This window comes from Jaculus jaculus, chromosome 1, assembly GCF_020740685.1.
Source record: "Jaculus jaculus isolate mJacJac1 chromosome 1, mJacJac1.mat.Y.cur, whole genome shotgun sequence".
Lineage (NCBI taxonomy): Eukaryota > Metazoa > Chordata > Mammalia > Rodentia > Dipodidae > Jaculus > Jaculus jaculus.
Window position 1 is genome coordinate 307,266,831 of NC_059102.1, and position 23,624 is coordinate 307,290,454.

Genomic DNA, 23,624 nt, shown 5'->3' on the forward strand with positions numbered 1-23,624 from the left:
CTTGTACTAAGTTAAATCATCCATCACTGTTTTGTTGCATAATTAATAAAAGTTGCTTGAAAGGCAGGATAAAACATTGCAATCAAACAGATTTCCCTTTCTGTAATAGTAATTTTGCCTGCAATGATAAACCCTTCCATTCTGAATTATTGTCTGCCTAGGCAGACATTTCTTTTCTCTAGTCGTAGCAACCACAGAAAAGCAAAGTAGAGGTTGTGGGGAGTGAAAATGAAACTTTGGGGCTATATTTTCATTAAAGTAAGGGGTTAATTTTTAAGGCTCTTAAACACAAGGATATATTTTTCTTACTACATTTAAACAAAACCTTGATAAAGAGTTGTTCTGCAATAATATTCTTATTCATAATTGTTTTTGGAGCTTACTAGGAAGTCCAGATGTGTGTAAGTGCTTTGTTACAAACAGTTATTTTCCTATGCCTGGGAGGAAAACAGTATTGCTTTCTGTTTCCTCTACAAAGTCTGAAGTGCCTATGTTCAGTAGCATTTTTCTTCTACTTTTAATCTATCAACAAATAGTGTTATATTGCATATGTCATTATTTTTTGTATCAAGAGCAGGGCTTCAGAGAGAGGTAGAGCAGTAGATAGTGTATGATCAATCTGGTCAGATTCTTGGGAGATAGAATGCCAATTTGGGAAGGTCTCTTATAGCCCCTTTTTTCTTTTTCTTTTTTTTTTTTGGTTTTTTGAGGTAGTGTTTCACTCTAGCCCAGGCTAACCTGGAATTCACTATGGAGTCTAAGGGTGGCCTCAATCTCACAGTGATCCTCCTACCTCTGCCCTGGGATTAAAGGTGTGTGCCACCATGCCCAGCTAAATTTGAGCTTTTAACCTTGTCTTTGTCATAGGATTATTGGGAGAATTAAATGTTATGGTGCTGTATGTACAGAGCCTATAGTAATTCATCACAACAACAAATGTCTATTGCAACAGTTGGTCAGCTGATCTTTTTAAAGCAAGCACCTTCTTCAAACAGTAAATTTCTCAAGGTTCATATTGTAAAGTTAAAAGAATAAGACATGTAGCCGGGCATGGTATCACACACCTTTAATCCCAGCACTTGGGAGGCAGAGGTAGGAGGATTACTGTGAGTTAGAGGCCACTCTGAGAATACATAGTGAATTCCAGGTCAGCTTGAGCTACAGCGAGACCCTACATCAGAAAACCAAAAAAAAAAAAAAAAAAGATTGTGTAATAACAAATGCCTGTAATTGCAACTAAATAGACTGAGTAGACTGAGGTATAAAGCCATAAGTTCAAGACTAGTCTGAGCTACCAAGTGTCGTTGAGGCCAGTTTTGGGTGAAAAGAACAGAAAGATAAAGTTATCCTTGGAATGATAAATGTAGGTATAACTCTTATTTGATTGGCTTATGGCCTTCTTTATTTTTAATGTAGTTCAATATGGATCGGGTTAATGTTGAAGAATTCTATGAAGTTTATAAAGGAGTAGTAACTGAGTATAATGTAAGTATCAAAAAGAATGTAAAGGATTGGTGCTGAAGATGATTTGTGTCTCAAATCTTAGTCTCAATATAACATAATAATCATTGGATTTGTTCTTCAAAGTAAGATTTGAACATCATACATCTGATAAGGGGATAATTTCCAAAATAGATAAGGGTTTCAAATAACTTAGTAGCAAGATGATAGCCTGACAAGATCCAGGGTAGTGGTACATCTATCTTGTAACCATTTGGGAGGTGGGTGCAAAAGAATCATGAGTTTGAAGTCAGCCTGGGCTACATAGTGAAATTCTATCTCTGAAAGAAATGTGCAAGAAATCTGAAAACACATTTGCTAATCTAAAATTTGTGATTGGATAACAGATGTATGAAAAATGTTTAAGTCTCTAATCATCGGGGAAATGCAAGTTAAGGGCCACAGTGATCTATCACCTCACACCTGCAAGAGTTATGTAAAATGATCTTTGCTACATTAAGAGTATTCAGAAAATATTAGCTGCTACTGCTATTTTTTTTAAGGAAGAATATGTTTATTTAGTACACTGTAGGAACATCAGTTTGCTAAAGCAGTAGCTATTTTTATTACTATTTATTTTGATATAAGTTTATTGTAGTGGATTATTTATTGATCAGTTATGCTCTTACTGATTTAACACTGCAAACTTAAAAGGTGATAATTTTTTAAAATAATTTATTTATTTATTTATTGGAGGGAGAGAGAGAGGAAGAGGCAGAGAGAAAGACAGAATGGGTATGCCAGGGCCTTCAGCCACTGCAAATGATCTCCAGACACATGCACCCTCTTGTGCATCTGGCTTATGTGTGTCCTGGGGAATTGAACTGGGGTCCTTAGGCTTCACAGGCAAATGTCTTAACTGCTAAGCCATTTCTCCAGCCCAAAAAGTGATAATTTTGACTCTATACTATTTTGTTGTGAATTTACCATATATTTAATGGATATATACTATATATTGTACAATTAGTGACAAACAAACATACTACTTGCATTGATGGAACATGTGCTCTAGTAGGAGAAATATTAACTAGGTTAAATGATTTCATGTACAACTACCTTAGACCAACAAAGGTCTACTTAAGAAATAAACACATCAATTTCTTTCTTTTTTTTTTTTTGTTGATTTTTTGAGGTAGGGCCTCACTGTAGCTCAGGTTGACCTGGATTTCACTATGTAGTTTCAGGGTGGCCTCAAACTCACAGTGATCCTTCTTCTCTACCTCCTGAGTGCTGGGATTAAAGGTGTGAGTCACCATGCCTGACCAAACACATCAATTTCTTTAGAAAATTTCTTCCTTAATTAAAAATTGGTATGACTAGGCTGGAGAGATGGCTTAGTGGTTAAAGTGCTTGCCTGCAAAACCAAAGGACCTTGGTTCAATTCCCTAGGACCCATGTAAGCCAGATGCACAAAGTAGCACATGCATCTGGAGTTGGTTTCCAGTTGCTGGAGACCCTGGTGCATCCATTCTTTCCCTCGCTCTCTCTTCCTTTGCCTTGTTCTCTCTCAAATAAAATTTAAAAATTGGTTTGACTTATAATTTTTAGTCATTTTATTTATTTGAGAGAGACAAAGAGAAACAGATAAAGAGAGAGAAAATGGGCATGCCAGGGCTTTCAGCTGCTGCAAATGAACTCCAGACTCACATGCCATCTTGTGCATCTGGCTTATGTGAGTACTGGGGATTTGAATTTGGGTTCTTTAGCTTTTCAGGCAAGTACTTTAACTGCTAAGCCAAGTCTCCAGCCCTTTTTATTCCTTTTTAAAGGTTATTCATCAGTTATTTATTTGTAAATGCACACATTCACATGTACTAAAGACTGACTACAGAGAAGTCTATGGACCTATCACTTAACCTCACAATGTACAAAAAAGGAGAAAAGAAGGGAAGGAAGGTATACAACTTATTTTTCTCCTTTGTGGAGCATGTGTTTACTGAATACTCACCTTTGACATTTAGGTGCAAGCAGTACTCAAGTATCATGAGATGGAAATCAGACTCAAATAACTATGTGTAAAAATCAATTACATATGACCTTTATGAAATAACAAGATGACTTAGGGAATATGTTTGGGGATTCCACTGGGAAGGGTTATGTGTATCACATTAATTATGGAGCCCTTTTTGTAACTTCCATCATTTCTATTAGGTAAGATGACAGTGTTTGGATTAATACTGAGATACCTTCTGAAATATGTTCTTCTACTTTGGTTTTGTGTATTTTAAAGCCTCTGAAGTCTTTAAAGTGGTTTGTATGGTCCTGCATGATCTGATTTGACCTCTTGCTACCTTGCTGTATAGTATGGTCTCTCCCTTTCTAACTGATCTCACTCAGCTGTTGATGCTATGCTGGTCTTCATATTGCCCAGCTGTTACTCTGCCCCAGAGTCTGTATTTATTTTCACTTTGCCTGAAGCATTCTTCCCTATTCAGGGGGGGGGAGTAAAAAGAAATGGTAAATGTTCCAGACCCTGTGAGAGAATCCCTTTTTTTAGATTGTGGGTGTTTTTTGTTTGTTTGTTTGTTTGTTTTTTGAGGTAGGGTGTTGCTCTAGTCCAGGCTGACCTGGAATTCACTATGTATTCTCAGGGTGGCCTCAAACTCACGGTGATCCACCTACTTCTGCCTCCCCAGTGCTGGGATTAAAGGTGTGTACCACCACAGATCATATGTTTTTTTTATTACACTCCTTCATACATAATAAAAAATCTTAAAGCATTATACTTTATTCCCCCCTTCTAATTCTGGGTGATTTCATACATTTTATTTCTGTATATGTTATAAACTACCATACACTTCATGTTTTTTTCTTTGCATATCTTTGAAAGCAACTAAAAAACAAAAATGTGTTTTATATTTACTCTCATTTATTATTGTTTTGTGTGGGTCTATATGTACCATAGGGTGTCTCCCTGCTTGGGCTTATAGAAGCACCAGCTCTTCTCAGCCTGACTTCTGTCCCGCAATTGTTGGTTTGCTTTGTGTTGTTCCTTTCCACAGGCTCGTAGGTATGGACCATTACTAAACCAAAGATGCATGTGGCCTTCTCTGCAGGTATTGTAGCTCAGAGTGTAGGCAACTCCTGGCCCACTTGCCTGTATGCTACCCTTAAAATTTCTCCTGAACATTTTTTGCCTCTCTCTATAATGCAGTAGAACAGCAGCACAACAGAAAGATGAGGGATAAAATACTACTACTTTTTGTTGATTCTTCTGTCTTTTGTAACATAGGACATGGTGACAGAAATGTATTCTGGCCCTTGTGTAGCAATAGAGGTTCAACAGAATAACCCTTCAAAGACATTCCGGGAATTCTGTGGACCTGCTGATCCTGTAAGTTACTCCTTTATGCCATTACTCTATATTTTGTTACATAGTAGCTAAATATTTGACTAGGTTTTATTTTTTAAGTTTCTAAAGGAAATATATGTGATATATATTATATATATACATATATATATGCATATATGTACATGTGTGTATGTATATATATATATATATATTTAATGCATTATTCATACTATAGGAAAACAAAGGGGACTAACTGGAGGGGAGGGGAAAGGCAAAAAAAGCAGTGAATGTTATCGTTGAAAAATGTTGTATACCTGCATGAAAATGGCCTTATAGAACCCAGTTTAATAAGATAAAATATTAAATGTAATTTTTGAGATAGTGTCTCACTCTAGCCCAAGCTCACCTAGAACTTTTAGATCAGTTAAAGAACAATTAAAGAATTATAATTAAAGATCAAAATATTGATATTTTAGATGAGGCCAAATATTGAAGAATTTTATAGCAAAGAAGCAAGTAATATAACAGTAATTTTAAAAACTTTGTTAGAGGAAGACAGATATGAACAAGAATTTGAAAGACAAAGCATGCACAACAATAGTGAGAATGGGAAAAGCTGTGACCTAGATACAAAGACAATGATGAAGGCCTACCAGTGTTCTGTGAAGTACAGTAAGATTATTTCTTGGCTTCAATGGGAAAGGTATTTCTAGAAGTACAAGGAAATACATGTTCTTAAGTAGAGGAAATAAGGTAGAGAATGTTTATATAGATGAATGTTTGATAGATAGCCTTAAAATCTGGAATAAAAATGCTAGATTTTGTATTATGTGCAATACATATCAACATCAGTAGTGCTTGAATAAAATGTCAGGTATGTAATGATTATGCAATTAATATTTACTGAATTCATGAATAGACTGTGTTTTTATGTAGACCTAATATTTGGTGCTAATTTGTTATTTGAATATGTTTAACAAAATTCATCTTACTTTTCATGTGTACCCTTTTTAAGATTTAAGCTCTTTTACAAGTTGAATCAAAAGGAAGTACAGATTCACAGAAAGCACTTGCTCAGTCCCTTGGTAGTTGTCCATGTGTAGACTGGCATTGTTTGGTCATTGATGTCAGACTCATGGTAGATTCATCTTTATTGTCTTCAGTAGGAGGAAACAGTATTGGTTTCCAGTCTCCCTAGACCTAGTGTCCAAAGAAGACAATAATACATGAGAACATTCCTTGCACAGTTCTAATAGTACATTTATATAGTCTAATGAAATGTAATCATATTTGATGTATGCATATTTTTACTGACAGAATATTTGAACATTTTTGCTACATAGAATGGAAAATTATCACATTTCTTTGAAATTAGAAATGTGTTCTTTCCACACCCCATCACTTGCAGAAAATAAAGAACTTAAGTAGGAAGTTTAACTCCAAGAGTGACTTTGGGAAAGGTTTAGTTTGTTCCCATGAATAATTTTAGTATTGAGGTTAGCAGTTTTCCTGTTAACCATTAGGAAACCCAGAGAGATTACCAGAGAGATAGTTGCCTGGAAAAGAATATATTTGTTCTTTGACTGGTGTGTGTATCCATCCAAAATAGTTTAACATGGTGTATTAGTCAGCTTTGCCTTATTATGGTAAAAAAAAATGTGTGGAAATTGACCTATATTTTTTTTGGCTTATAGTTCTTGGAGGTTCCAGTCCAAGATCAGGGGTTCCCATTATTTGGACCTCTAATAAAAGAACCAGAAAGTAATGGTAGGAATGCATGTCAGAGTAAGCACCTGGCTCACATAAGCCCCTTTGAAGGCACACCCCTATTACTCCATAGTCTTACCTATTATTATAGCATCATTTACTGAATATTCTTTTCCTATTAACATGTGATATCTCTATTCTAGATTGTTAAATTATATCAATCTGTATATTAAGTATTATGTCAATTCAATATCATTTGGAGTAATGTGGCTTTATATCAGATTGCCCATAGCTTGACTTTGACTTGACTTATTGCATGACTGGCTGTGATTGTATTTCTGCTTAGTATTCACTAAGATTTCTACATGTCTAGTTTAGATCATTGGACAAGTTTCATTGAATAATCTCTCCAGTTTTTTTACCCTACTTTTCCCCGTATTGAAAGGTTAATTACATATGTTTCACCATTTAAAGGCCATTGAAACTGTGTTTTAGGGAAAAATTTATAGGTCAGAATTCTTTTGTGCTTCAGCTCAGGGAATTTCTATTTCTTTGTCTTTAAGTATATTGATTATTTTCTTTCAGTTTTTGATGTCATGAGTCCAATGTGCATTTGGTTCATTTTTGTATAATATGACTTTCCTTATCTGTCTATTCATATGGCTGCTTTATTATCTCTACCCTAAGTATTTTAGTCTGTTGATTCTTCCATCTGGTTCACTTGTGAATTGGTAAGGCAGCTGTAACTGACTTTTCTCTTTCCTATGTCTCACTTTTTTTTTTTTTTTGTTCTTTTTGAAATCTAGTAATTTTGGATTATATGGTGAAGGACTGCATAACTTCTCAAGATTCTCTTCTTTTTTTGTTGGAGAGGGTTGGTTTTGGTTGTGCCAGACTGGTTTTAGGCTTAGTTAGAGCAGATCTCTTTAATCCTTTTTACTCTTGCAATGAATTTCCTAATTCTCAACATGACATTTTTCTCCTCTTAAGCAAGGCTCTGAGGATCTTAACCATTCACCAAACCTTCATCCTTGACAGATTTTGTACTCTGAATTCTTCCTCACAATGAGCAATTGTTGAAATTTTAGCTGATCCTTTAGCCTTCTGATTAGTGCTGCTCCCTAGATTCTTTGCCAACTTCTGGACATATGTAATTCAGGAACCAATCAGGGAATAGAAAGGAATTTATCCTCCGATCTCTGGCTCACTCCTACCAGAGATTATCTCTCTCTTCAAGTTCTAGCTGCTTTCTGAGGGCTCATCATGCTGATTTCTGTCTCTCAATTAACTGGAGGGCAACCTAATGGGAAAAGCAATTGATAAATTTCAGAAGTGGTTCCTCTCTATTAAGGACTAAATTCTTTCAGTTTTATCTGCTCTTGGTTTGAAGGACAGAATGCTTTTAATTGTTATTAATGTAGTTTCTGAATTACAAGTAGATCTTTATATGGCTTGATTCTTGAAGTCCCTGCATTAATTTCTAGATTATCATTCTTTCCTTTCTCCTATTTCTTATCTATGATTCAACTTGGTCTCATTGTCTGACTCTTTTCCACTCTCTGTCCTTTTAATGAGGGTGTTCTGGTGATGTCGTTTATTTATCTGCTCAAGTTTAGAGATAGACTCTCCTTGGGTGAAGCCATAAATATTAATGTAATTGTGTATTACCTACCAGTTAGTATGTTAATGACTCCAAAATCCATGACTCCAGCCCATGTCTTTCTCAATTCTATCTAGCTACATCAGGGAAAAGCAAACTGAAATCATAGTGGAATGCCACCCTTACTTACTTGTCCATTATCAAAAAGACAAAGTAATATAAAGTTAGTGGTAGTGTTGACAAAATGAGATTTCTATGGAAATATAAATTCGTACTGGCATTGTAAGAAGCAGTATGGAATCTTTCAAAAAAATTAAAAATAGGGAAGGGGTTATCTCAAAAAAACAAATGAAAACACAGCTGTCATATGACTTAGCATCCTATTTATATATGCAGGTATATGTATGTGTATCTGAACAAATTAAATTAGTACCTTGAAGAGATACATGGAGTGCTATGTTGACTGAACATAGAACATGGAACCACCAAATAACAATGACAGATAAATGGATTTATAGGATTTTGTGTTCATTTGTGTGTTACGAAGTAATTACCAAAGTCAAATTAATAACAGATCCTTCACTTAGTTACCATTTATGTGTGTGTGTGTGTGTGTGTGTATCTGAGTATAGTGATATAAAACATATGATAGTTCTTTGATTACTACTGCTTTATAAAGTAATTTAAAATCAGCAAGTGTAATACTTCTGAGTTTGTTCTCTCAAAGATTACTTTAACATTCAAGGTATTTTGTTGTCGCATGTTAATTTTATTTAAAACACAGAATTTTGCAGATATTATATTGAATTTATAAGTTGCATAGAAGTTTTAGCAATCTTGATTCCTCTGGTCCACAGATTTGGGCTATCTTGATTTGTGAGTGTCCTACAACTAAAGCATGTGATATCTTCAACAACAGGGTCTTACCACCTGGTTGTGGTATACATCTCTATCACATCTTCCAGGGTTCAGAAAACATTGTGGAGGAGGTGGTAGAAAGAATATTAGTGCTGTTCTTACTGTTGACAAGAGAAGCTTCTTTATGGAGAGGCTGGTAGGCAGTGAGGATACTTAAAACTAATCAAAGGGCTAAAAATAAGAGGTTATTGAGAGCTCAGTGGCCTCTAAGGCTCTGAGAAGTGTGGAACTGAGTTGGAAGCCTCCACCCTGCTGGCTAGTGTCATAATGCTGGAAAGTACTCTACAGGCTGTTGAGGGAGGAAAGTCATCAATATCTTAGCCAGCAGTGGATCCTGCAAGCTACACAACTGATCCAGGCAGAATGTGCCCACTGGTGCAATAGTAGCAAGGCAGTTATGAAGGAAACCAGTAGTTCCCTACTTGGATGAGAAATTTACCTTAATTTTTGAGACAGGGTCTTTCACTGAACTGGTAGCTCATCAATTTGTTTAGACTAGCTAGCAAGCATGCCCAGAGGATCCTCCTATCTCTAATTTCCCAATGCTGGGGTTTCAGGTGTACACTCCCATGCCTGAGGGCCAGAGATCTGGACTCAGGTCCTCAGTCTTGCTTGACAAACGCTTTACCGAGTCATTCCTCCAGCCCCTGAAGATTGTTATTTTGTAGTAACGTCCATTTCTTAGACAAAATGATTCTAGAATATACTTCTTTTTATTCTGATGGAAGAGAAATGATAGATAATGATTGATAGCTGTGTGGATAATAGATACACATTGAGAACTTTGTTTTCATTCAAAGCTTCCATAGAAGGGATGTCTAAGCAACAAATAGATTCCTTTAGATGAGTACAAATGTTCAAATCCCCAGGGCTCACTTACTCTGATGTAGACTTTTTTGTCATATTGGTGTTACTGTCAGTACAGTTGTGAGCCAAGCATTGGAGTACTATCTTATAATGGTTGTCCCATTGGAAGAACAGTAGCAAAATAAAAGTACTATGAGTGCATGTCCACATATGCAGGCATATCTTTTAGAGTAGTGGGGAATATTAAAAAGTCTCCTTTGTAAATAAAACTTCCTGGAATTTATTTTTAATTTTTATTAGCATTTTCCATGATTATAAAAAAAATCCCATGTTAATTCCCTCCCCCCCCCACTTTCTCCTTTGAGATACCATTCTCCATCATATTGGAATTTTTTTTTTATCATGTTGAATTAGGATCAACTAGAAATAAAATTTATTTTGAAGGTCTTTGCCCTCAACCTCCATTTTTATTGGATTAGGATTTTCTTTCAGCTAAAATTATTGAATATATTGTAGGTGTGGGTTATTTGGGGGTGAATATTCATGATTGACAAGGGCTATACCCATGTGGAGTTTATAGTCTAGTGAGGATTATAATTAAACAAGTGATTGCATGAATAGGTCTATATTACAACGCTATTAATTGATTTGAAGAATTTTAATAATTGTATGTTTATATTGTAAGCTTTAGCTTAATAGACATGAAGGATTCCTAGAAAATTCTAATCCTGAAGGGTAAAAACAACCATGTGTGGAAGTCCTAAGTTTTGTAAGAACCTACCAATCCAGAATTCAAAGAAATCTGTTTTGACTCTACCTTAGAGTGTAAGAGGAGGGCAGCTATAATGCCACTAAGGAAATTGTTTAGGCCAGAGTCTGAAGCCCACATTGACTAGCTTGTACTTATTTCAGTGGAGGCAATGGAAGCTTCAAGGAAAAGTTTAAATGTGAAATTGATGTGATCAAATTTGTTTGCTAGAAGTACTATGACTATATAGAAAATTGCTTAGAAAAAGATTAAATAATTCTGATTACAGACTACTGGGACCTGTGGTTTACAAGGCGATAGTAGAGGTTTTTTTTTAAATATCTATTGTAACAGAGAAGAACTTACTGATAATTTGGACATGGACATGAGAAACAAGGTCATTTACTGTAAAGAAATTTTCAGTAGAAGTAACTGCTATGGTTTTGAATTGAAGCAAAAAGAGATCAAAATGTCAAAACTTGGGCTGGAGAGATGGCTTAGCAGTTAAGCACTTGCCTATGATGCCTAAGGATTCCCCAGGACCCATGTTAGCCAGATGCGCAAATGGCGCACACAACTGGAGTTCGTTTGCAGTGGCTGGAGGCCCTGGCGTGCCCATTCTCTTTCTCTCTCTATCTGCCTCTATCTCTCTCTATATCTGTCACTCTCAAATAAATAAATAAAAATTTTAAAAATGTCAACATTTACTTGCTAACCTTATTCATTTTAAATGTTTTTCTGACCTATTGATTTAAATTTTAGCTATGTATAACTTACTTTTACTATCAAAAGTAGGGTATAGAAATAGCTAACAGAACCCTTCAGTTTAAACTATTACTTCTCCTATATGAAATCTTTGGCCTTTGATGAAAAGTTGTTGAGTATGTCTGTTTTGTTCTTTAGAAAAGAAAATAGTGGTCTGGCATTAATGAGCTTTTACTCAAGCTCTTTCAGTGTTAATTTAAATTTTGTCAATTCTTTTTGAACTTAAGTTTTGTAAAAACGAAAATGCTATATTTCACCTTGATATAACCAGCAGATGTAGAAGTGGGTAGAATTAGTTAATTAGAGTCCAAAAACAGATGGATTGTGAAAGCACATTCTTAAAAACCTTAACAAATTGCACTGCAACTAATTTACTTTTCAAACTTGTACACCAGTGGATGTCTTGATGTCTTTTTATTACTGTATTACCTCTATAATTATGACATAAATCATTAAGAGTCACATTTAGAAAACATTTGGGATTGTTCTAAGCTTTGACCTTTAAGTTTTCTTATTAAATAACATAATTTATTGCTAGGAAATGTAACAGTAAGATGTCACACTTAATACTGCACAAAAGGCCAATGAAGTGTTAGCTCAGTTTCTAATACCACATTCTCTCTAGTTTTAGAAGTACAGAAAATACTAGAATATAACTATTGCTTCCTTTTCTCAAATGCAGTTTCCTTTTCTTTGACTTCTGTATATCTGTGTCTGTAGACTTCGTGAGAAGCTAACTTAACATCTAACTGTCCTTTGCTGCCCTGTTTCACTTTAACCTGATTTCCATTTCTGAAGCTCCTCACAGGCTCTAGAGCTAAGTGCACAGAAAACTTGCCATAAAGCATTTCTGTTTATCTCTCTGATTTAATCATTCATTCAGCCACCCAGCCAAATGTTTTGGAACTTCCAAGTACCTGCATTTATAGGTACTGGTAATGAGCAGATGAACAATACATTTTCCCTTAGCCAGAATTTATATCCCCCAAAAGGAAAGAATTTTGAAGTTACTATTTTCAGTAAAGTCTTATAATCGCTGTGATTTATATCTGTTGAAAAGAAAAACTTATGATCAAATAAAATTAGGAAATGGAGTTAAAAGCAAAATTCCCTAGTGCAAGATTCTAGGCATACATTGTGAGTCTCCAAATAGGACATCTGGAGTGTAGTGTTTTCCAATTTTCTTGTCAAAAGTTAAAGATGACAACCAAAATAGAAAGACACTTTCTACCCATAATTCTACTCAGTTGTCTACACAGACCTTGAAAAGAACATAGAGAAAAGCCAGGCATGGTGGTGCGCACATTTAATCCCAACACCTGGGAGGCAGAGGTAGGAGGGTCTCCATGAGTTCAAGGCCACCCTAAGACTACATAGTGAATTCCAGGTAAGCCTGGGCTACAGTAAAACCCTACTTCAAAAAACTAAAATATCTTTAAAAAATAAAGAATATAGAGAACTTTGAATTATAGCATTTACTTATTAGGGAAAATAGATAACAAGGTTCATAAATCTATGTTTCAAATTTTTATTCTATTTCCAGTATATTCATCCCCAAGTTCCTTTCCCTTTGAGAGATCATTGCACTGGCATAGAGGTGTCTGTACTTTTGTTCCATTGTATTTTTCATCAATATTAAGAACGTACTTTTTTGACCTGACCCACTAAAACACAAATACTTCTACTATAATGGCTGTTCTCTAGTTATTTAGTGAAAAGGACTGAGTTTAGTTAAAGGAATTTTGAAAAATAAGATGGTTCTTTGTTTTTTGTTGTTTTGTTTTGTTTTTGTTTTTCGAGGAAGGTCTCACTCTAGCTCAGGCTGACCTGGAATTCACTGTGTAGTCTCAGGGTGGCCTTGAACTCATGGTGATCCTCCTACCTCTACCTCCCAAGTGCTGGAATTAAAGAAGTGCACCACCAAGCCTGGCTCCCTTTATTTGTTTTTATTCACTTTTTTTTCTCTCTTTGGATGCTGAGATAAGGTAGGTATAATATGTTTTGATATGCATCTCCTTTGATTATACTCTGAGACTTGCTCTAGAGTGATATCTACATGCCATTTACTTTTGAGGAGTATAACTCAAGCTTTATGAACTTGGATAAAAAAATCAGATTTATTTTCACTAACATCTAACTTCATGTTAGAAGACTCATCAATATAGATATGCAGACTACTGCAGTAGCTATGACTTCATTTTATAACCAATAGAAATTGCAAACATTTTCATATTGCATTATGTTTGTAGATATTTTAAAATATTACTTTTAGTCATTTTGCTGCCTTAAAATTATCAGAATTATTAGATCAGCTGCTAGATCTTAATAAGAATGTACTTTTACATTATATCACAAAGAAATCATTAAATATATATATATATATGTATATATATATATATATATATATATATATATATAATTTTTTTGTTTGTTTGTTTGTTTTTGTTTTTCGAGGTAGGGTCTCACTCTGGTCCAGGCTGACCTGGAATTAACTCTGTAGTCTCAGGGTGGCCTTGAACTCATGGCAATCCTCCTACCTCTGCCTCCCGAGTGCTGGGATTAAAGTTGTGCGCCACCACGCCCAGCTTCATTAAAATATTTTATTGTCAGTTTACGTTGCAATCTTTCATACTTTGTCCATTTAAAAAACATTGCCTAGGGAAAGGTTGGTAGGCTTTATCAGACTGCCAAAAGAGGTCCTGCAAACAGGCATGATTAAGAACCCTAGATCTAGAGGAAGTTATACAGAGATCCCTGAAGTTAGAGGACATAGGACATCATCATAGCCCAGGGCAAGTTTACTCTTTATTCCTTTTCTAGCTCTAATCTCCCCTGCCCCATGGGCTACAGTCATCTGAGGTCTGTCTCACTTCCATAAGACTTCAGCAAATTTTTCATGTTTGTTCTCTTGACTTCTGCCCCTACTTTCATATGTGTTCACTTATAGTTATTTAGGATAATTCATTCCTTTTCTATTAATCGAGTGTTCTGTGGGGATCACTTATATATTAAGTGTTCTTCTTGAGGCTGGAGATACAGCACTAAACAGGACAAGGGGGTGAAGGGAATGTGCCCTCATAGTAGTTCTATTCTACTGGAGGGAAACAGACCATGAGTCCAATTTTAGCACTAAAATATGGTGTTTTCCTAATGAGGGGCAAGCATTGTGGGAGAAAATAAAACAGTATGAGAGATAGAGATTTGCAGTTTTAAGTGGCACAGACAAGGCAGCATGTGTGTGTGTGTCCTATACTACCCTCCCCCCAAGGGATTTCTCCGTGAAGAGGATTCCATCTCCCCCACTCCCTTTAAGACAGCCAATGGAGGTAATTCACTTCTGGCTTATTCTTTCATTTAGCCTCCCCACTGGATCCTAGTTCTCCCTAAACTAAACCTGATAATTCATAATTTATCCTTCTCAGAGGCCATATTTTTCAGTAACCAACTTAGATAATCCAAAAGCTGAGGTTCACAGGCCTGGGGTTTCTTGCATCATTCCATAAAGATGAAATTTAATCCGTCTCTGGACCCCAAGTCCAGGATTGTAGATGTTATTCCTTGAGGAATGGAACTGTCATGTTCATTTTTGACTTTCTAGAGTCTGGAATCTAGTACAGTGTTTGGCACACCGGTGACATTTATTATGTGAAATGAAAAATGATGTTATGTTTTTTCTATAACAAGTATTAATCTTCTGAATATAGTATATCATTTTACCTCTGAACAAATGTTTTTGTTTACTTCCTCTAACTTATAAACATAAGAAGGAATGATATTTTCAGAAACATATTACACATATATATGCATATGTGCATATATATACATATATATGTGCATATATATATGTGCATATATATATATATACACATTTATATATATAAAGAATGAATGTTACTTCAACAACAGTATAAGCCATATATTTTGTATTTCTTTTTTTTTTTTTTTTTTGGTTTTTTTGAAGTAGGGTCTCTGGCCCAGGTTGACCTGGAATTCACTATGGAATCTCAGGGTGGCCTCGAACTCACGGTGATCCTCCTACCTCTGCCTCCCGAGTGCTGGGATTAAAGGCGTGCGCCACCACGACCGGCTCCTTTGTATTTCTTAAACATTATTTTGTCAAAGAACTCTTAGCTTTTTTCTTTTTCATTTTCTTTTTATTCATAAGAACCCTTGCTCTGAATGCCTTCAAAATAATCATATTCCAATCAGACACGTTCCTCTGACTGTCAGAAGGTAGGGGTCAAGTTTCAATGGAGCAGCGCACACTGGGAGGAGGCACAGCCACCATCTGGGGGCCACCAGCATTTCAGAATCCCAGGAGTCTGCAGCATGTGCCAGGCTTTATCTCCCTAATGCACATGTGCTGCTTGTCAGTTTCAAATGTCAGCTCCTGGTGGCGTTGCTTAGGACAGTAGGCCTTGTGTTCAGATGGAAGGAACATATTTTTAAACCTTCTTGAGGCCCTAGGAAATTACCATTTTTGGACATGAAAGAGCCTGTCACTTTACAAGTCTATCAGTATGTAGAAGGCACCCACAGCAAGGCCAGGTTTGAGTCCAGGATCAGTTACTATTGGCATGAATAGTACTGAGCCATGGTGTTCTCAGGATGTTGTTAGTGAGATATTTTATTTATATCTCAGTGAGACAGTCTTACCACCTGCAAGGCCAAAGAGAGAGACCTTTAAGGCCCTTAAATATGACCATTCAAGAATGCACCACTCTTTCACAATTTTGTGTGTTGATTTTTTTTTATTGGCCCTACATAACAAAACAATATCCATTACTTATATGTCATTAAGTATAAGCGTGATCTTTTTGAAATCACTTAATATAAATGTAATGAAAATATTAACTCACATATAACTTAGGAATATGCTGTTCATTTTATAAAAGAATTCTGGAGCTGAAAAGATAGTTCAATAGTAAAGGTGCTTTGTAATGCCTAACAACCCAGGTTTGATTCCCATACCCAAACAAAGCCAGCTGTAGAAAATAGCATGCATCTGCAGTTTGCAATGGCTAGATGTCCTGGTGTACCCATATTTATTCATTCTCCCTTCCCCTCTTTCTCCTCTCTCCTTGCAAATAAGATTAAAGAGAATTCTATACTTTTCAGAATTTCCTTCATAAGTACATTAAGAAGGATTTTCGTACATTTTAAATAAAACTTAAGTGCAACACATTTCACTTAACAAGTGACATACATATGTTTGGGGAAAGCCTGAACATTTCGGAATAAACCCTTTGCATCTGCCAAGGCCTTCTCTCCGTGGTCTTCTGCAGTGTCTACCTGTCAGTGTGCTGTTTTCAAGTAAACTGATATGTTCTGTATGACCCTACCATTGCTGTCGGCATGTAAAATTTACACAACTTTTGGTATACAGTTATGTAAAGGAGGGTTGAATGTGCTTCTTTTTAAATTATTATTTTCCAAGTACTGTCTTTCCTTTTAAAATATTACCAACTGTCCCAAACATGAGTGACTTTTACCTTCTTCCAAATTCTTGTGCCATTAGTTGTCTGACCCACTTCTCTGGCAGTGTGATATTTGCACCTTGCAATCCATTACATACATGCATGACTTCCCACTCAACAAATTAATTAGTTCACTGTTACACCTTTTATTTTTTCAAATACAAGAAAAATGACAAATATTCATGGACATCAGAAGTATGTGGGCTTACTTTGAACTGAAGATTGTGGTGGCTCACTTGTTCTGCGATGGATCCTGAAATTCTCTGTTTATAAGAAAGTCCCTAATCCCTAGATGGGAGAAGTTGCTCCTCACATCACACTTTGAAAGATAACCTGGCTGACTTTCAGCAACTGTCTGTTGGTAATGATGCTTCTTTCAGCAAAAGGATAGTGACTGTAAATTTTGTTAAATGTATCATTTCTCTTCAGTATGCAAACAGCACTAGGAAGCAAACAGATTTAATGTGAATGAGTGATTGGAGGTGTTAGGTATCTTTCCCCCCGACTTACCATTTGATTCATGAAAATGGACCTTAGGTTATCCTTTTAATACCTTCCATATTTGACGAGATTACACTCAAATAACATATTTCTGGCTTCACAAGATTCAGGCTTAAAAGAAAAACCCTTCAGAAATTATTTTTAGTATCTCAATCATCTAGTGTTTTTATTTTTTTCTCACCATCTTCCTTTGTCCCCCATTCCTCACCCTCTTCCTCTGAACCCCCTCTTCTTTCCTAATATTTCCTCTTCTATTTTGATGTCTTTTTTTCCTCCTCCATCATCAATGATAGTATGTTGATGGACCCAAAATCTAACGCAGGTCTTGTGCAGGTAACTATAGCCACTGTGAGGTCATGAATGCAGCAACCACTTTCTATGCAGAAGATAGCATTCCAGAGTACTCTGCGCTATCTTTTGCTTCTTACATTCTTTCTACCACCTCTCTTGCTATAGTCCTTGAGCCATTGGAGGGTGTAATAGAGATGTCTCATTAAATGCTGAACACTCAACTGTCATTTGTTGTCAGCATCTGAAAAGAGAAGTTTCTGTAACCAAAAGTGAGGGCAGCACTAATATATGGGCCTAAACATAAGTATTTAGCAGGCAATTGGATAGGCATAATATTTTTTGCCAAACAAGAGTAGCATCTGTACCTAGGGCTTGTGACCTTTCTAGCCATAGAATTTTGACTAGGTTTATAGTATCAGGTATGAAGTTCCTCCTATGAAGTAGAGTTTCAAATCTAATCACAGAGCAGCTGGTTACCCCCATACCAGACATGTTACTATTGCACTAATGGACACATTTTGCCTAGTTGGCTGGTTTTGTAGCTTGCAGGTTAAGACTACTGGTGGTTATAACCACTGAGCACTATGGCAGCCAATCAGTCAGAATGAGGCTTCTAGCTCAGTTCTAGTTTGATTTTTCAGTATCCTTCAATTAAAACATGTGGTGTCTTCAGCAGTAAGTTTTCTTGTGTTTTTCTTACTTTTGCCTTTTTGTAGGACATCTGTCTCAGTTGAACAGATGCAGTTTTCTCAGTAAATTCTGAAATTCATGAGTATTATACTTGAGACTCAAGTATTATACATTAGTATTTCCCCTTAACTGTGATTTCACTTTAACAGTATTAGTTACTCATGGTTAGATAGGATCTAATAAATGGAAAATTCTAGCAGTATGTAACAACTTTTAAATAATTTTAATATGGAATGCTGTTATAAATTTGTTTTATTATTACTATAATTAGTATCTTACTGTATGTAATTTATAAGTTGAACTTTAATAAGCATGTATATGTGAAACAAGCATAGTCTACATAGGGTTTTTCACTATCCATGGTTTCATGTATCTGCTCAAGGTTTTAGAACATATTTCCTATGAATAAGAGAGTCAGCAATATACTCACTATAAACCCTATTAAATCTTTGCTTCTCAAAAGCTGGCTATATGTTGTCAGCAAGCCATAAACCCAAGTCCCCAGGTTTTAGTAGTAAGTAAGAAACCATGTTCCTGCTGCCAGAAAGAAGTACACTGTTGAGCCTCTGACTCTTCCCAAGTGGAGAATGCAGTAATGGTGATCCTGGGAGATATGCTTATTCAAACTTTGCCATGATAAAGCATCTGGTTAGTACTACACTAATTTTTTTTTCTGGTTGTTTTGATAAAAATGGTCAGCTTGCTTTCCTTCTGTGAAATGTAAGGGCCATATGTTATTTGGTATGTCACCCTGGAAAATAGTTTTTTAATATTGCTGTCTCTCAAGCCTGCAAATATCTATTTGAATCTAATTCCTTACCAGTAAAATGAGACAAACTGACATTGAAGAAGACAGCTCTTTCTGTGAGAAGTGAAATGAAACTTTGAAAAAAAAAAGTGAGCTGGAGAGATTGCTTAGTGGTTAAGGTGCTTTTATGGGAAGCCTAGAATGTGGTTCAGTTCCCCAGTACCCATATAAGCCAGATTTACAAGGTGGCACATGCATCTGGAGTTCATTTGCAGTGGCTGGAGGCCCTGGCATGCTTGTTCGCTCACTCTCTCTGTCTTACTTGCTCTTTTTCTCTCTCTACCTCTTTCTGTCTAATAAATAAAATAAATATATTTGTTTTATCCATAATTACTGAAATATTTACTACTCTTAGTATTCCCAAATAAGCAAAATTATAGAAAAGAACTAAGGTACAAGGAAACAAAAAATTTTAATATTATTCTTGTCTACTTTTTTAGAAATAAATAAATATTGCAATAATTACCTTCTTGTGCATACTATAAAAATAAAATTAAAACCATGCAATAATATTGCATAATTTCCCGTTTGATTAAAATATAGTATTCACTAATATAATTAAATGTACTATAGCATAGTTATTAACATCTACATAGCATTCAGCATGCAGGTTAATCATTCCACTAATACGGATTTTCTTATTTTTATCCATATGAACAAAGACTAGAGTTACACATAGGTATTTGCACACATTTTTGTTACTACTTTACATCAATTTCCTCAGGTGAAATTTCTGGGTCAGAAGATAAAATATGTTAACTTAAAATTTATTTTAGGTTTGAAGAGATGGCTCAGCACTTAAAGGCACTTGCTTGTGAAGTCTGAAAAGCCCTGGTTTGAGGGTTTGAGTACCCACATAAAGCCAGATGCACTAAGTAGAACATGCATATGGAATTCCTTTGCAGTGGCAGGAGGCCCTAGTGCACCCATACTTTCTCTCTCTCTCTCTCCCTCAAATAAATAAATAAAACATTAAATTTATTTTGGCTTACCATTTCTAAAATTACACTTGCAAAGTGACTCTAATTTAAATTATTTCATGGTTTCCTTTGACATTCTCTGAATGGTCCCTAAAGCACATTAATATGCAAAAGAATGACTTAATATTTTGAAAGCTAATTAACCTGATGAGATCATAAACAGTAGGGATTACGATGAGTAGCATTTAGCAGCTTGACGTAGCAACCTGTGGTGCACAGTTCTGTCCTGGTCTTGTCACACTGAGACATTAGGTTGTTAAACAGTGCATCAAACTAACATGTGCTCCTTTCTCCCCAGTCACTCCCATGCTCTTCTCTTTCCTTTTTACCCCATGATCTAGCCTGAGCTGTTCACAAGATATAACTCAGGATCACCAAATATGGCTATTTCATGGAGTTCTTTAAATAGTTCACACCATGGATTATTAGTGGCCTCCTTATTACCAGTAAAAGCACTCTCCTTATTATCAGTAGAACCTGTAGTGACACCAAAGTTGGAGAATCAACACCAGAGAGCTCTAAGCCCACTAGGGAAATCCATCCTTACAATCCTGTTTCTCTAGAACCCCACTTCTGGTAACACAATTGGTATTAGTCACGGTTCTCTAGAGGAACAGAACTGATAGAATGAATTGTATTAAAAGGGAATTTATTGGATTAGTTTATTACAGTCCAACACCAGCAGATTACAGGCCTGACAGTCAAGGAACCTGGTAGCTGCTCAGTCCCAATCCCCACTGTCTCAGCAGTCCCAATCTGGCACTGAAGTCCTGGCGGTGTCCTGGAGAGATGCTGCTCTTCAGTACATGCTGGTCTTCTGTCCACACTGGAAAGCAGCAAAGCAGCAAATAGCAAGCACCAAGCAATACTGGCAGCCAGGTGGGAGGGGAGGAGGATTCCTTTCTTCCCAGAGCTTTTGATAAAACCTCCCATTCTGAGGAAAGGGCTCACCCTGGGGGAAGGATTCCTCCTTTAGTTAATCCTTCCTGGAAGCAACCCCAGAGACCCACTTAAGAGGAATGTCTGTGGATTCCTGAACAGGTCACATTGACACAAACTTAACCATCACAGGAATCATATGGAGCCTATAGTAGTAAAGGAAATGGACCTTTGGAAGTGAGTTTTCACAGGCTAGTGTGCTCAATGAGTATATACTCTTTTATCTGCAAACTAAGAAACCTAGGAGACCTAAGAGTGCCACTATACCAGATGACCAATGTATATAAAAGTAAAAACTTTATGCCTTATTAATATAAATGAGGTTCATATGAAACAGCATACTGTCAAAAGTGCATGTTCCTGGCTGGGAATTCAAGTAGTGGTAAGAAAGTTTGCATAGCTTGCACAAGGCCCTAAGTGCAATTCCTGGCACTATAATAAATAAATCAGAATTTTAAAAAATGTAAATACTCTATTAGGGCCTGCTGTTTTGAAGGCAATAATGTATGTGTCATCAATTGCCTTCATTTTAGCCAGATACTGTGACACTAATTCAGCCTGTATCCTGGAGTTAGGCCTCCAAGTTACCAAGATCTTTTCACTAACTATTGAGATTTATGCTGTAATTATAGGACAAATAAACTTGTTTTATCCATATCTTGTTTTGTAAATTGAATTTACTTAAAATAAGATGAGTTTATTACATCATTACTATTATATCATATACTGTCAGTTTATTAAATCACGACTGGTGAAACTTTTATAACTACTCTGCTATAGAAGAGCTTGAAGACAAATTACTTATAGTTGAATGGAAACATAAAACCAGATGGTAGAAGGTACTTACTAAGTAGAAGCAAGAAATACAGCTTTGTGGAGCAATGAGAAAGAGATGGAACCTGAATGTCACTGAAATCTCAGATTAGGAAGTAGAAACTAGCCTAGGAATTTGTCTCAAAGAGGTTTTAATGCAAGGAAGTTGTTTGTACACACTCACTGTAAAAACCCTAGGTCAGGGGCTGCCACTGGAGCTAGATTTCAAGTATATGCCACTGTACTTCGACATAGATTCCCAGGAATTCTGAGGACTTAGGCCCTGAGTCTGGCCAAGGTACAAATACCTGAACACTTATTTCTTCCATTAACAGAAGGAAGATGGTCTCTGCTCAGCTCTGCCATGCAGGTCTCTTTCAGAACTTCTAAATCTCAAGAAATCTGTCCAAAACTGGAGAATATAGTCTTTAGATCTCTAATTTCCATAGAGGAAAGGACTGAGGTTGTCACTCATCAGGCTTACCACAACTGATTTATTTTGCTAATTGTGAAGTATTTGTAAGGGATGCCAGCTTGCTAAGATGGAAAGGAGAATTTCTCTGCCAGAATGCTCAAGGGGAATAGTGTGTGTTCTTACACTTCACTCAGGAAAGAGCATGCTGCCTTTGAAAAGCTAGAAGTTGATGTGACTAGGTCATTTCACATGAGGGTAGATAGGTAAATATGTTTTGTTGAGACTTTTCAGTTATCTGTCAAGGAAAGCTTCTGGGTTTTCAGTGTGTTCAAGCTGTGTTTTATAAAGCTCATTCTGACTACTTTGTGCAAAGCATTTATTTAGGAGCAATAAAGCCTAGACGGTCAGAGAGAACAGCAAGAATAAAATTTGAGAAGCCCATAGACTAGGTGAGATAATGGAGTAGACATGGAGGTAAACTGATAGGAGCTGTTTTTAGCAGCCATAGTTATAGAACTAGGCAGTGAATTGTGCATTAAAGGTGCCAAAAATAGATGCCAAGCATTTTCATTACTTTATTGCATTTAGGGAAATTTCTGTGTTGAGCTACAAGTTTCTTTAAGATAGTAGAAAAGATTGAATAGTAATTCTGTATTTTATTGGGGTAGGCTTATTATATGGAACAATTCTTTTTGGAGGAGAGATTTTGAATGTCTTTAAAGTTTATTAACAGTAATATGAATATACCTCAGAGGTTAAATCTTATAATTTATTTTTAGAAACATAGAAAATAAATGAGAAAATCAAAACTAGTGTTATTTCCCTCTCTATTAATGCTTATGTTCTTGGACTAGCTTATATAAATGATTTTTATAATTTTTACTATAATATAAAGTAATTCATATAAAATTGAATAAAGAAATTTTTCCAATTCTCTTACAAAGAAGAGAATCTAGTCATAATTTTGTACATTAATATAGCACCTATTGGCTAGAGACATGGCTTAGTGGTTAAGGCATTTGCCTGCAAAGCCTAAGGATACAGGCTCAATGCCCCGCAACCCATGTAAGTCAGATGCACATGTGTCTGGAGTTCGTTTTCAGTGGCTGGAGACCCTGGCATGCCTCTTTTCTCTCCTGCTTCTTATCTGTTTATCTCTCCCTACCTCTCTGTCCTCCCCCCAATAAATAAATAAACAACAGCACCTATATCAAAAGACTTTATTTTCATTTTAGCCAATACCTGTTACTGGTTAAAATAGCTGCAGTTCAATAAGAGGCCCAGGTTCGATTCCTCAGAACCCATCTAAACCAGATACACAAAGTGGTGCATGTGTCTGGAGTTCATTTGCAGTGGCTGGAGGCCCTGGTGTG

The 23,624-nt window shown here is 36.0% G+C and overlaps 1 protein-coding gene across 2 annotated transcripts in view; it reads left to right on the plus strand.

Annotated features, from left to right (window-relative positions):
* The window catches only part of Nme7 (NME/NM23 family member 7), a 145,240-nt gene that overhangs the window by 87,704 nt on the left and 33,912 nt on the right, over window positions 1–23,624 (plus strand). For both annotated transcript variants that reach the window (XM_045158158.1, XM_045158166.1), the window contains exons 9-10: window positions 1,417–1,485; window positions 4,733–4,834. In XM_045158158.1, coding sequence (XP_045014093.1) covers window positions 1,417–1,485; window positions 4,733–4,834 — 171 coding nt within the window. The remainder of the gene's footprint in view (window positions 1–1,416; window positions 1,486–4,732; window positions 4,835–23,624) is intronic.